The 12,304-nt window shown below is 50.4% G+C and overlaps 1 protein-coding gene across 1 annotated transcript; it reads left to right on the top strand.

The window, feature by feature from the left end:
* The first annotated feature begins 220 nt into the window (after positions 1-220).
* IER5L (immediate early response 5 like) lies at positions 221-3,630 on the top strand. Its single transcript, XM_083596470.1, has one exon. It carries the CDS (start codon positions 478-480, stop codon positions 1,792-1,794), a length of 1,317 nt encoding a protein of 438 aa, XP_083452596.1. The 5' UTR covers positions 221-477; the 3' UTR covers positions 1,795-3,630.
* The last annotated feature ends 8,674 nt before the right edge of the window (positions 3,631-12,304 follow it).

Consider the following 12,304-nt stretch of genomic DNA (forward strand, 5'->3'; position numbering starts at 1 on the left):
TCTGATCCCACCCAGGCTTCCCCGCTGGCCCGGCTTCCCCGCTGCTCGCTCCCGTCTCTCTCTCTCTCTCTTTTTCTCTCTCTCCAGAGAACCTTCCAGCCGTGCCAAAAAAGCCTGCTAGGTATTTGAATAGCACAAAGGAACCGCCGCGCCTCCATTGGCCGGCTGGTCCTCGGCGGGGCGGGCGCGAGCCGCCACTCGAGCCGAAAACCGTGCTCCCATAGGCCGGGGGGCGGTGCCGAAGAGGGTGCATAAATAGCGGGGGTCGGCTAAGCAAGGGCTTATTGCCCGCTGCATTCACCAAGCACGGCCGACAGTGGAGGGCGGAGAGCGAGCGAGCGCGAGAGAGAGAGCGCGCAAGGAGGGGTGCGGCTCTGCGCCTGCCCGGGGATGGTGAGCTGTGCGCCGGGCTGCTAAGACGGAGAGAGAGCCCCGCTCCAGGCCGGGCTCGGGGTGGATGTGGGCCCGGGGACGGGAATGGAGTGCGCCCTGGACGCCCAGAGCCTGATCAGCCTCTCGCTGCGCAAGATCCACAGCTCGCGGACGCAGCGCGGCGGCATCAAGCTGCACAAGAACCTCCTGGTCTCTTATGTGCTCCGCAACGCCCGGCAGCTCTACCTGAGCGAGCGCTACGCCGAGCTCTACCGCCGCCAGCAGAGCCACCACTACCACCACCCCCAGGAAGGCGGGCTCCTGGCCATGTCGCCCGTCGGAGGAGCAGGCACGCCCGCTTCGCTGAGCGAGATCTCGGCGGATTTCAGCCCTCTCCACTTGCCCGTCGAGGCAGCCGACGAGGCGGACGACGGTCTCCAGCACGGGCAGCTGCGGGGCTGCGCCTTGGCTAGAGGGGGCGGCGAGTCTGCTCTGGAGATGTCCGGGTGCGCCCAGGACGAGGAACCTTTGGCCGGACTGCCTTCGCTCATGCCGCCCGCTCAACCCCCGGCAACCCTCTCGGGGCTCTGCAGGGACTCTCCTCTGGCTTTCTACCACCGCGCCGCCACGCCGCCGGCGCCCGGGCTGCTTTACGCAGTGCCGGGGAGCTGCGACTTCTCCAGCGGAAGCAACAGCGCCAGCACAGGCTCTGCTGTGCCGTCGGGGCTGGTCCCGGCTCCGTCCCCCTCCGCCTCTCCGCACTGCTCCAGCCGCACCACTGTTTTGGACTTGGACACGCACGTGGTGACCACGGTGGAGAACGGCTACTTGCACCAGGACTGTTGCTCGCCCTGTCCTTGCGGCGGCGGCAGCAGCCCAGGCGCCGCGGTGATGGGCGTCCCCCCCAGCCCGGGCTACAAGCGCAAATACTACCCTGGTCACGAGGCCGTGGAGGAAGGAGAAGAAGCAGGAGGCGGTGGGAGACGAGGAGGAGGGGGGTCCGTCGTGGGGACGGCGACCCCCATTGGTGGTGTGGGCGGTGGCGGTCCCCTTCCTCCGTCTCACCCCGCCTTCGCTCCCTGCCCCAAGCGCGCCCGCTTCGAGGATTTCAGCGCGGAGCAGCCCCCGACGGCTCCTTCGCCGCCGCCACTTCTGACGGCGCCCCCGACGGCGTCTCCTCCCCAGGACTCGTCCAACATCTCCAACTTGATTTCCATCTTCGGCTCCGGTTTTACCGGGCTGGTAAGCCGGCAGCAGCAACAGCACCCCTACCAAGCCCACCAGCAGCAGCAAACCCACCACCAGCAGACGCCCCAGCAAACGCCGCAGCCGGACCCCGAGCAGCCCTTGAACGGGCAACTGTGTAGCAAGCAGGCGCTGGCCAGCTTGGGGGCTTGGACGCGGGCAATCGTGGCCTTCTAGCCGGGACGGGGAAAGATCCGACGGGGCGGGAAGGAAGAAATGCCTGCTGCTTGGCTCTTTTGGTGGGGGTGGGGAGCTTCGGGAGACCCTGAAACAAAGACTGAAGTTGTGGGGAGGGGGGTGGCTTGGGGCAGTTGACAAGCCAAGCGAATGTTTGTTTTTTTCTAAATTGTACCATAGAATTTACTTCGAAGATTCTTGCGCCTTTATTTTTCCAGAGATGATGAAGAAATAGTACCTATTTAAACAAAAAAGCCCCAACAACAACAACGAGTTCTTTTGTGTCTTTCCCCCCCACCCCCTGGATGGTGTTGAGTTGTTTCGTTTTTTTCTTTAACTCTTTCCAGGCTTTATTGTATTTCATTTTTATTTGCCCCCCAAAAACATTGGTGGGGAGGGGAGGAATGCAGGAGGTGAAAAGATGGATAAGGAGAATAAGCTGTGTGAGAGAGAAAAGAGTTTACACCCGAGGTTAAAGTGCTCTAGGGATAAGGTAGCTCTGGCCATTGAATTGTGACTCTCCAAAATTAGGGGAGAACTTCAATACCTGAAGCAACTCCTATCTCCCTCCCACAAGAAGTGTTGTAGAACTTGACACCTTGCCTTTTTCAGCTGAGCCCAGAATAGTCTGCAGAACTATGGGCTGAATGGGGGGCTTTTATGCATTATTATTATTATTACTACTACTATTACTATTATTATTATTTAAAAAACATTTAAACCAGAAAACTGGCTGTGTTTCTTTAGCAATCTAAACTTTCCAAAATGCATTTTAAAAGGGGTGGGTTTCTATAGCTTTTCTTCTTCCTGTCCCCCAAAACAGACACATTTCTATGGGGCTGGGATGTCTCCCTGCGTAGTCACTTGAGTTCTTATAAGGGGAAGGTGGGGTGGTCCTTCCTAATTCCTGCTAGGGGTTCATAGGAGTTTTGGGATAGTGGAACAGACGGGGGGGGTGGGGGTGGACTCTCCTTCCTTGACCATCTGTCAAGGATGCTTTCGCTATGATTTCTGCATTGCAGGAGGTTGGAGTAGATGACCCTTGGGGTCCCTCCCAACTTTACAGTTCTATGAAATCCCCCCCCTAAATAATAATAAAAACTTGCTAACATAAAAAAACATAGTTGAAAACATCAACAGAGTGTACAACTTTTCCTGGTTGAAATCTGGATGATGTGATTAGGTATATGTAGCCTAATTTCATGTGAGGGTCTCTTTCCCCTTTTGTATTATTTGCCATTCCTTGAAGTATATAGTTCTGTCCAACACTGCTCTTTTAAGAAAAAAAAAGTTTGGGGGAGGAAAGGTGGGGAGTGATGAGATCTCAACTACTTTACCCATCATGCATAGCGCTCTCACAGGTCCTGCCTCCCTCCCTTCCCCCCAAATGTGTGTGTGTGTGTGAATGCCACAAGTAAATGTGTTAACACTATTTTCATGTCTTTAAATGTGGTGGGTGGTTTGTTTTTCCCCCTTCTCAAAATATTTTGAACTCTCCTGATGCAACCAGCAATTGTTTGGTCCTATGTGCAAAACAAGGTCTGTGTTTCTGTAACCCTATTCTTTTTTTCTTTCAAATAAACTTTGTGTTCTTTTTATTAAAGGGAGAAAATAAAGAACCTTTTGTTGTAAAAAGGTGGATTTTTCTGCTTTTGCCATCCAGCTTTCACATTAAAGCACTGTGTGTATTAAAGGACGCGTCCCTAAGCATTATTTTCCCCTCTTTGTATCTCTGTATATTTTTGTGTGTGTGCATACTGAATTGTATATCACCGGGTAAAACTGTTCAGATTTGTTTAAATTTATAATCTTAATAAAAAGTCCAATTATAAAAAATGTTGAAGTGTGTGTACCTTCACAACTCAACCCTGAAAAAGACTGGCTATAGATGGCAATTTTTAAAGACTTGGTATCAAGCAAAGTTTGCAGCCAGATTCAAAACTCCCCTTCCCTGTTGGAGTTAGATCTCATTGGGATTATATCCATCTGAGTTTTAACTGGGAAGACCCACTGAAATTAACGGACCAAGGGTATCCATGTCCATTGATTTCAGTGGGGCTACTCTTAAGCAGAGCCAGCACTGAATCCAACTCACTAATTACAAAAGTGGCTACTCTCAAGTAAAGTTTCTTATTATACACATTTTTGGAGTGGCTGCTCCCTTGATCTGAGTTAAATAAGCATTGGGTCAGGATGTTAGGAGAGTATTCTTTGAGACTTCTAAATCCAATAACTGATGTGTGAAGATTTATTCCTGAAACATCTGTGATGTTAACTTTTTTTATACATTACACCATTTGTGGAAATACTCTGAACTTATCACAAGATACAGGCAAAACATTTGCTTACTCCAACTGCTTAACCAGAGTTCCCTTGGGGTGGGAGAGTTTAATTCATCACCCAATACTTTTTAATATGGGTTCTCTTATTTGTAGGGGATCCATCAGCAGGGAAAGGGGACAGAGAACTGTAGAAAATTTTCTCAACACCAGGAGGAAAAGCCCGGTCTGCTTTCCCTGATCCCAAACATGTTTTCTCCAAAAAAAAAAGCAAGCCACCAGCAAAGCAGCTTACTCCCAAGTAATCTCAAAGCTTGTTTTTTTTTTGTTTGTTTTAAAGATGAATATATTTGGAAAGTTAAATCAAGGCGTTTGCAGGGAAACCTTAAAATGCCATTTGCTCCCTTGTGTCTAAGATGTACTTCTGAAGTTTTAGGCATCCTGAGGTTTTGCTTTTTTTATAGCTGGTTAATCTCTGCTCTGTGCCACTTGGTGGTGTATATGAGTGTGTTCCACAGATACACGCGCACACCCCTCTTCCAACCAAATGAATGAAGGTAATAAAAATATTTTCTGACCACCTGCAGGCTGACCTCAGAATGATTTTAATTTTAATTTTATTTAAGCTCCGGCTTCCAGAGCAGCTTCATAGGATGGGAGGGTATTTTTGTTCTTCGGTTGCTCCAAATTTAAAGGTAAGAAATTGCTGCCTTACCTTGGGTGTGGGGTTTTTTTGCGGGGCGGTGGGCGCTTTTATTCTCCGTTGTTTTGCACCAACCGCGTTTGCATTTGAAAGTCTGTTGTGAATATCTTCCTACCTTGCGCGCGCACACGCAATCTTTAAAGTGGAAAAAAGATCTTCCTAAAAACTGAGGTTTCCGTTTTTTACAAAAAATAACTTTATTATATAAAACCTCTAAATTGTAATAGGGTTGATTTTTATCACAACTAATCGCCTGTTTTTGTTTTTTAAAGCAAGATTTGTAGTTTCCTCCCCTTTTTGAAAAGTCGGGATTTATTTTTTAAAATAATAGTTTGTTTTTCTCCAACTAAAATCTTTTTAACAGCGGCGTGGGCTGGACGCCTCTAGGTGGTTGGCTTAACTAAGGTAGTTGCTAGAGCTCCTCCTAGCGTCCAGCTCTGGGAAAGGCTGCAACTTGCTTTTTCAGGTAGAAAGGACCGGGGCGTTCTTTTCCCACCCCCAAAGCACATTTTTGCAGGAGGATGTTTGGGTGAGGTTGGGGGAAGCTGGAAGCAAACGGGATTTTCGCTTCCGTTAAGACTGGAGTGAATATGTTCAAAGTAAAAAGTTTACCCACCCCGCCCACAATATCTCTCATATAAGTTGCATTTTTTTAAAAAAACAAAAAAACCGACTTTCCAGATCAAATGAATGAAAGTGGTCCGGGAGTTTGGATGAAACTTCTCTACAGACCTACAATTAGGAATTGGTTAGCACTCCTAGCACCCCTAACCATTGGCTGCATTGGCTGCTGAGAGTGACTGATAGCTGAAAGCCCATGCAGGGCAGCAAGTTGAGTGAACACTGATTTAGGTGTCTCCCTTTCCCATATGTGCTAACACCTTTGATGAATCAAAGTGATAATGTGCTTCTGAGCACAAGAATAATATTTCAATCAAGTATGCTGGGGGCCACAGTCATATATTTTGAGAAATTAAAGCACTTAGAATCAGAATCATAGAGTTGGAAGGGACCCTGAGAGACATCTAGTCCACCCCCTGCAATGCAGGAATCTCAACTAATGCATCCAACCTCTGCTTAAAGGTAAAGGTAAAGGGACCCCTGACCATTAGGTCCAGTCGTGACCAACTCTGGGGTTGCGGCGTTCATCTCGCTCTATAGGCCGAGGGAGCCAGCGTACAGCTTCCGGGTCATGTGCCAGCATGCCTAAGCCACTTCTGGCGAACCAGAGCAGCGCACGGAAACGCCGTTTACCTTCCCGCCAGAGCGGTACCTATTTATCTACTTGCACTTTGACATGCTTTCGAACTGCTAGGTTGGCAGGAGAACCTCTGCTTAAAAACCTTCAAAGAAGGAGAGTCCATGAAATATACTCGGTGTCCTGTAGTGATTTCATGCTTTTTACTGCAGCTTGTAAAACAGTGATTGAATTGCCCCCCAAACCCTAGGCTTTTATATACATTATTTACACAATGAGTCCTGTCTGATTGGCTGATTCTGCTTCCCTCCTGGAGCCTGATGGGTCTTTTCCTGCAGGCCAATCAGTTGTTGCATTCTAGGATCCTACTTGCCTATTGTTCTAGGATCCAAGCTTAGTACATAACACCCCTCCCCTCTAAGTTCCCGTTGCACCCAGGTTAGCATTCGTAGTCGTTGAGGTATGCCAGTCGCCTACGTATGCGTTGTGGTCTCGGGTGTCTCTCGGTAGGGGTTACTGGTTCTGGCTCTTGTTCTGGGGCTGCCAGCTGTGACGGGGCCAGCTGTGATTGGGCGCTGCTGGTCCACTCGGTCGTGGTTTTGGTTTCTGTGGCTGCTCAGCCTCGGGGGTCACTTCTGGACTTCCTAGTTCTGCCTCCCTTACCTGCTCCTCCTGCTGTATGGGCCTCACCCTTCTGCTATCCCCTTGGGATTCCTTTGTGCAGCCCTCCCTGGGTGAGTTTCGTGTAAGGCTGTGAGGACCTTTTGGCGCAGAGGCTGGGGAACGACCACCCTGCTTCACCATAACAGGCACCCCTTGTGGGCTGACAGTTCGTGTCTGCGGGTCGTATAGCCTGCAAATTCCAGCCCAGGGTTGCTACTGGGCCATCCCTGCCACACCCAGTCCAGGACCCGGGAGATGACCCTGTCCTTCATGGAGTGGCGTGCTACTTCTGGTGCCTGAATGGGGCGGTCAGGAAGCTGTTCCAGGCTCATGACCCCATGTGCAGGTGCTGGGTCAGGGCTGGTCTCAGGTAGTGGCAGTCTGCTGAGGGCGTCCGTGTGGCCCATCGTCTTCCCGGGTCAGTGGACCAATGTATACTGGTAGCCGGTGAGGAAAATCGACCACCTGAGGATGTGGCGTGACAGTACTTGTGGGGTCTGCTTCTTGGGGGCAAATAGGCCAAGCAGCAGCTTGTGGTCGGTCACGGCAGTAAAGGGGCGCCCATACAAGAAATCGTGAAATTTCTTTACTCCCTTCACGATTGCCAGGCCCTCTTTGTCTATTTGCGAATAGTTCCTCTTGGCTGTGGAGAGAGTCTGGGAAAAGTAAGCCACTGGCACCTCTCTTCCATCCGGAAGTTGGTGACCTAGTACGGCGCAAACACCATAGGGCGAGGTGTCGCATGCCAGCACCACCGGCAACCTCTTGTCAAAGTGCACCAGGGCTGAGTTCGAGACGAGCAGATCTTTGACCGCTTGGAACGCAGCCTCCTGGCGCTGCCCCCACACCCACAGGGCCCACTTGTCTAGCAGTCTGCGTAGGGGCTCCGCTACCGCTGCCTTGTGCGGTAAGAAGGCATGGTAAAAGTTCAATAGTCCCAAGAAGGTCTGGAGTTCCGCCTTACCCTTAGGTGCTGGGGCATCACAAATAGCCCACAACTTGTTGCCGGTCGGGTGGACTCCGTCTGCGTCCACCATAAATCCTAGAAAATCCACTTGTTGCACTCCTAGCAGACACTTTTCCCACTTCACCTTGAGGCTGGCTGTCTGGAAACGGTGCAGGACGGTGCGGAGTCGGTCCCCGAACTCCCCCGGCGTGGTCCCAGCGATCTACACATCATTGAAGAAGGGGGTGATTTTGGAATATGCCTGGCACCAAGCTGACGCCAAATTGCAGCCGCTTGAAACGGAACACGCCCCTGTGCATTACAATCGTCTGTGCCTCGGCAGTGGCCTCGTCCACTGGCAACTGCTGATAGACCTGGGCCAGGTCCAGCTTGCCAAAAATCTTAGACCCCCCTAGGGTGGCGAGGACATGGCTGACCACTGGCACCGGGTATGTATGAGCCATAAGGGCCTTGTTTATAGTACATTTGTAGTCTGCACAGATGCAGACTGAGCCGTTGGGCTTGACGGGTGTAACGATCAGGGTTTCCCAGGGGGCACTAGGCACCGGCTTGAGCACTCCTTGCTCCACAAACCAGTCTAATTCCTCGTTGATGCGGGGTTTAAGGGCAAACGGGACCCAGTGGGCCTTGAACCTGATGGGCCGTATGGTGGGGTCTAGTTGTAGGCCAACGGGGGCGGGGGCTGTATATCGTCCCAATGCCCCGTCAAAAACCTCTGGAAACTCTTTGCAGATGGCGTCCACGTGTGAGCTGATGCGTATCACTCCGGTGATGGCTAGCCCCAGTGGCCCAAACCACGCCAACCCCAGTAAGCTAACTTAGCTCCATGCGGCACGGGGCTCCCTCTATCTGTACCTCTATGTATTTTTTTTCCGCATTAGAATGAGACAACTGGTATACCTGACAGTCTGTGATCTCCGTCGAGTTGCCTGGGGCTCTTGGGTCGGTCATCTGGTTCGAGGCATTGGGTGGGGCGGGCATGGCACACCCAGGCAATGTGTCCCACTTTTCTGCATTGTCGGCATTCTGCGTTGCGGAAACAGCAAGTCATCCACTCATGGCTCTCCCCGCAGCTTGCGCAGTTCCCCTCTTCCGGACAAGGCTGTCATAGTGGACGGTGGCTTGTGTGTGCTGCTGCACTCAGTGCACATCCTCCCGATCGGATTCTGAGTCGTCAGTGAGGTCCTCATGGTGGACCCTCGTTTGGGAAGACATGTTTGACTGGAATCCTTGCGCTGACCTCTCGGAGGCTTCAGTTGCTAGAACCTCCTCTAGGGTGACCCGGAACGTCAGGTCCTTCTTGGCGTAGAGCACCGCTGCAGCTTCTCATCCCTCAGGCCACCCACGAGGTGGTCACGGAGCATGTTCTCCAACTCTGTGAAGTTGCAGAGCCGGGCAGCCTGGCAGAGGGAGGTCACATACCCGGTTATGGTTTCTCCGGGGGCCTACGCTTTGTGTAGAAGGCGTTGCGACACGCTACCACTGAGGGCTGTGGCAAGAAGTGCCCCTTCAGCCGTTCCATTATCATGTCGTAGGGGACAGTCGCAATATTTGCGGGAGTGAGGAGGGCTCAGGCGATCTCGAATGTTTCTTCTCCACAGATGCTGAAGAAGGTCGCCCTCTTCTTGGCTGCATCGGTGACGTCCTTTGCTCCAGGAGGAACTGGAAGCGGGTGGCGTATTCTTCCCAGTCTCCTGAGGCTGGGCTGAACGGCATGAAGCTGTTGTCTGTCACCATTCTGGGTCCTTGGGTCCTGGAGCTGTAGCCTGGATGCGCAGTGCGATGCTATGTTGCCTGTGGCGGCTGTGTGCGGTGCGCGGCAGACAGCTCAGCAGGATCCCGCCTTCGTCGCCAGTGAAATATACTCGGAGTCCTGTAGTGATTTCATGCTCTTTATTGCAGCCTGTAAAACAGTGATTGAATTGTCCCCCAAACCTCAGGCTTTTATATACATTATTTACACAATGAGTCCCATCTGATTGGCTGATTCTGCTTCCCTCCTGGAGCCTAATTGGTCTTTTCCTGCAAGCCAATCAGATGTTGCATTCTAGGATCCTACTTGCCTATTGTTCTAGGATCCAAGCTTAGTACATAACAGTCCACCACTTCCCAAGGGAGTCCATTCCACTGTTGAACAGCTCCTACTGTCAGAAAGTTCTTCCTGATGTTTAGTTGGAATCTCCTTTCTTGTAACTTGAAGCCAGTGGTTTGGGTCGTACCCTCTGGAGCAGGAGAAAACAAGCTGGCTCCATCTTTCATGTGACAGCCCTTGAGATATTTGAAGATGGCTATCATGTCTCCTCTCAGTCTCCTCGTTTCCAGGCTAAATATACACAACTCTCTTAACTGTTCCTCATAAGGCTTAGTTTCCAGACCTTTTATCATCTTGGTTACAATGTGTGACAGGCTGAAATGTGTGCACAGAACTCCAAGTGTGGTCTATCCAAGGTAGAATAGAGCAGTACTATGACTTCCTTAGATTTGTTGAAGCAGCCTAGAATAGCATTAGCATTTTTTGCTGCTGCATCACACTGTTGACTCATGTTAAGCTTGTGGCCTACTAAGACCACTAGATCCTTTTCACTAGTACTACTGGCAGGCCAGGTGTCCCCCATCTTATATTTGTGCTGTCGGTTATTCCTGTTAAGTGTAAGGTAAAGGTAAAGGGACCCCTGACCATTAGGTCCAGTCGTGACCGACTCTGGGGTTGCGGTGCTCATCTCGCTTTAAGCTGGCGTATAGCTTCCGGGTCATGTGGCCAGCATGACTAAGCCGCTTCTGGCGAACCAGAGCAGTGCATGGAAATGCAGTTTACCTTCCCGCAGGAGCAGTACCTATTTATCTACTTGCACTTTGACGTGCTTTCAAACTGCTAGGTTAGATCCTTACAATTGGTCCTATTGGAATTCTTTCTTCTTTTTTTTAGTTTTGGCCCAGTTCTCCAATCTGTTAAGGTCATCTTGAATCCCAATTTTGTCTTCAGTGGCATTGCCTATCCCTCCCAGTTTTGTGTAAAGTGCAAATTTGATGAGCATCCCCTCAATTCCTTCATCTGTCATTTATAAAGACGTTGAACAACAATGGGCCCAGGACAAAATCCTGTGGCACCCCACATATCACTTTTTTCCAGGATGGTGAGGAACTCTCGGTGAGCACCCTTTGGGTTCAATCAGGCAATCAGCTACAAATCCACCTAACAGTTATCTCATTCAGCCCACATTTTACCAGATTTCTGCAATAATATCATGTGGGACTTTGACAAGCGCCTTTCTGAAATCAAGATACACCACATCCACAGCATTCCCCTATCCTCCAAGCTTGTAACTCTAGCAAAATAAAACAAAAAAAGAAATTAGATTTGTCTGGCATAATGTTTTTGAGAAACCCATGCTGGGCCTTAATAACCACAACATCCTTTTCTAAGCGCTCACAGCCTGACCGACTAATGATGTTTTAGGACATTTCCTGGTATTCATGTCAAGCTCACAGGTCAGTAGTTCCTTGGGTCCTCTTTCCCCCCCTTTCTGAAGATGGGAACAACATTTGCCCGCACCCAGTCCACAGCGACCTCACCTGTTCTCCAAGAATTCTCAAAGATTATAGACAGAGATGACATCCCCAGGCTCCTTATGTTCCCTTGGGTACAGCTCATCAGGCCCTGGAGATTTGAATTCATTTAAATTAGCTAGGTGTTCCCTTATCACCTCTTTTCTTATCTTGGGCTACAGCTCCCCCCCCCCCATCCTTTATTCTGTTATCAGCAGGTTGGGCACTGCTTTCCTTTTGGGTGAAGACAGAAGCAAGTAGGTGTTGAGCAATTCCACCTTCTCTCTGTTCACAATAGCATTTTCTCCTTTTCCACGCAAGGGATCTCTTCTTGCTTGTTCTTCCTCTTCCATCAAAGCCAAAGAAACATATTATCATTATTGTCCTTTGTTAGGGAAGTCTATGGTCATAGCAGAACCTCCACATCCAGGGCAGTCTACCTCTGAGTACCGGGGGGGGGGGGGACACAAGAACTGGAGAGTGCTGTTGCACTCAGGTCCTGCTTGGGGGCTTCCTGTAATAGGCATCTGGTTGGCCATACTGAACACAGGATGCCAAGCTAGAGGGCCCCCTTTGGCCTGATCCAGCAGAGGCCACTCAAAGCCATTCCAAACACATGTGTGTTCCAGTCTATAAGGCAGAGATGGGGGGAATCTGTGAGCCTCTAATAATAATAATAATAATTTATTATTTATACCCCGCCCATCTGGCTGGGCTTCCCCAGCCACTCTGGGCGGCTTCCAAAAAATATTAAAATACTGTAATACATCAAACATTAAAAGCTTCCCTAAACAGGGCTGCCTTCAGATGTCTTCTAAAAGTCTGGTAGTTGTTGTTCTCTTTGACATCTGGTGGGAGGGCGTTCCACAGGGAAGGCGCCACTACCGAGAAGGCCCTCTGCCTGGTTCCCTGTAACTTGGCTTCTCGCAGTGAGGGAACCGCCAGAAGGCCCTCGGCGCTGGACCTCAGTGTCCGGGTAGAACGATGGGGGTGGAGATGCTCCTTCAGATATTCTGGACCAAGGCCGTTTAGGGCTTTAAAGGTCAGCACCAACACTTTGAATTGTGCTCAGAAACGTACTGGGAGCCAATGTAGGTCTTTCAAGACCGGTGTTATGTGGTCTCTGTGGTCATCAGTCATCAGTCTAGCTAACC

Source organism: Podarcis filfolensis (assembly GCF_964270895.1).
Source record: "Podarcis filfolensis genome assembly, chromosome: Z".
Taxonomy (NCBI): Eukaryota; Metazoa; Chordata; class Lepidosauria; order Squamata; family Lacertidae; genus Podarcis; species Podarcis filfolensis.

What these genes read in the sequence shown, in the direction of transcription:
- IER5L (XM_083596470.1), top strand. Translation starts at nt 478, where the DNA reads ATGGAGTGCGCCCTGGACGCCCAGAGCCTGATCAGCCTCTCGCTGCGC.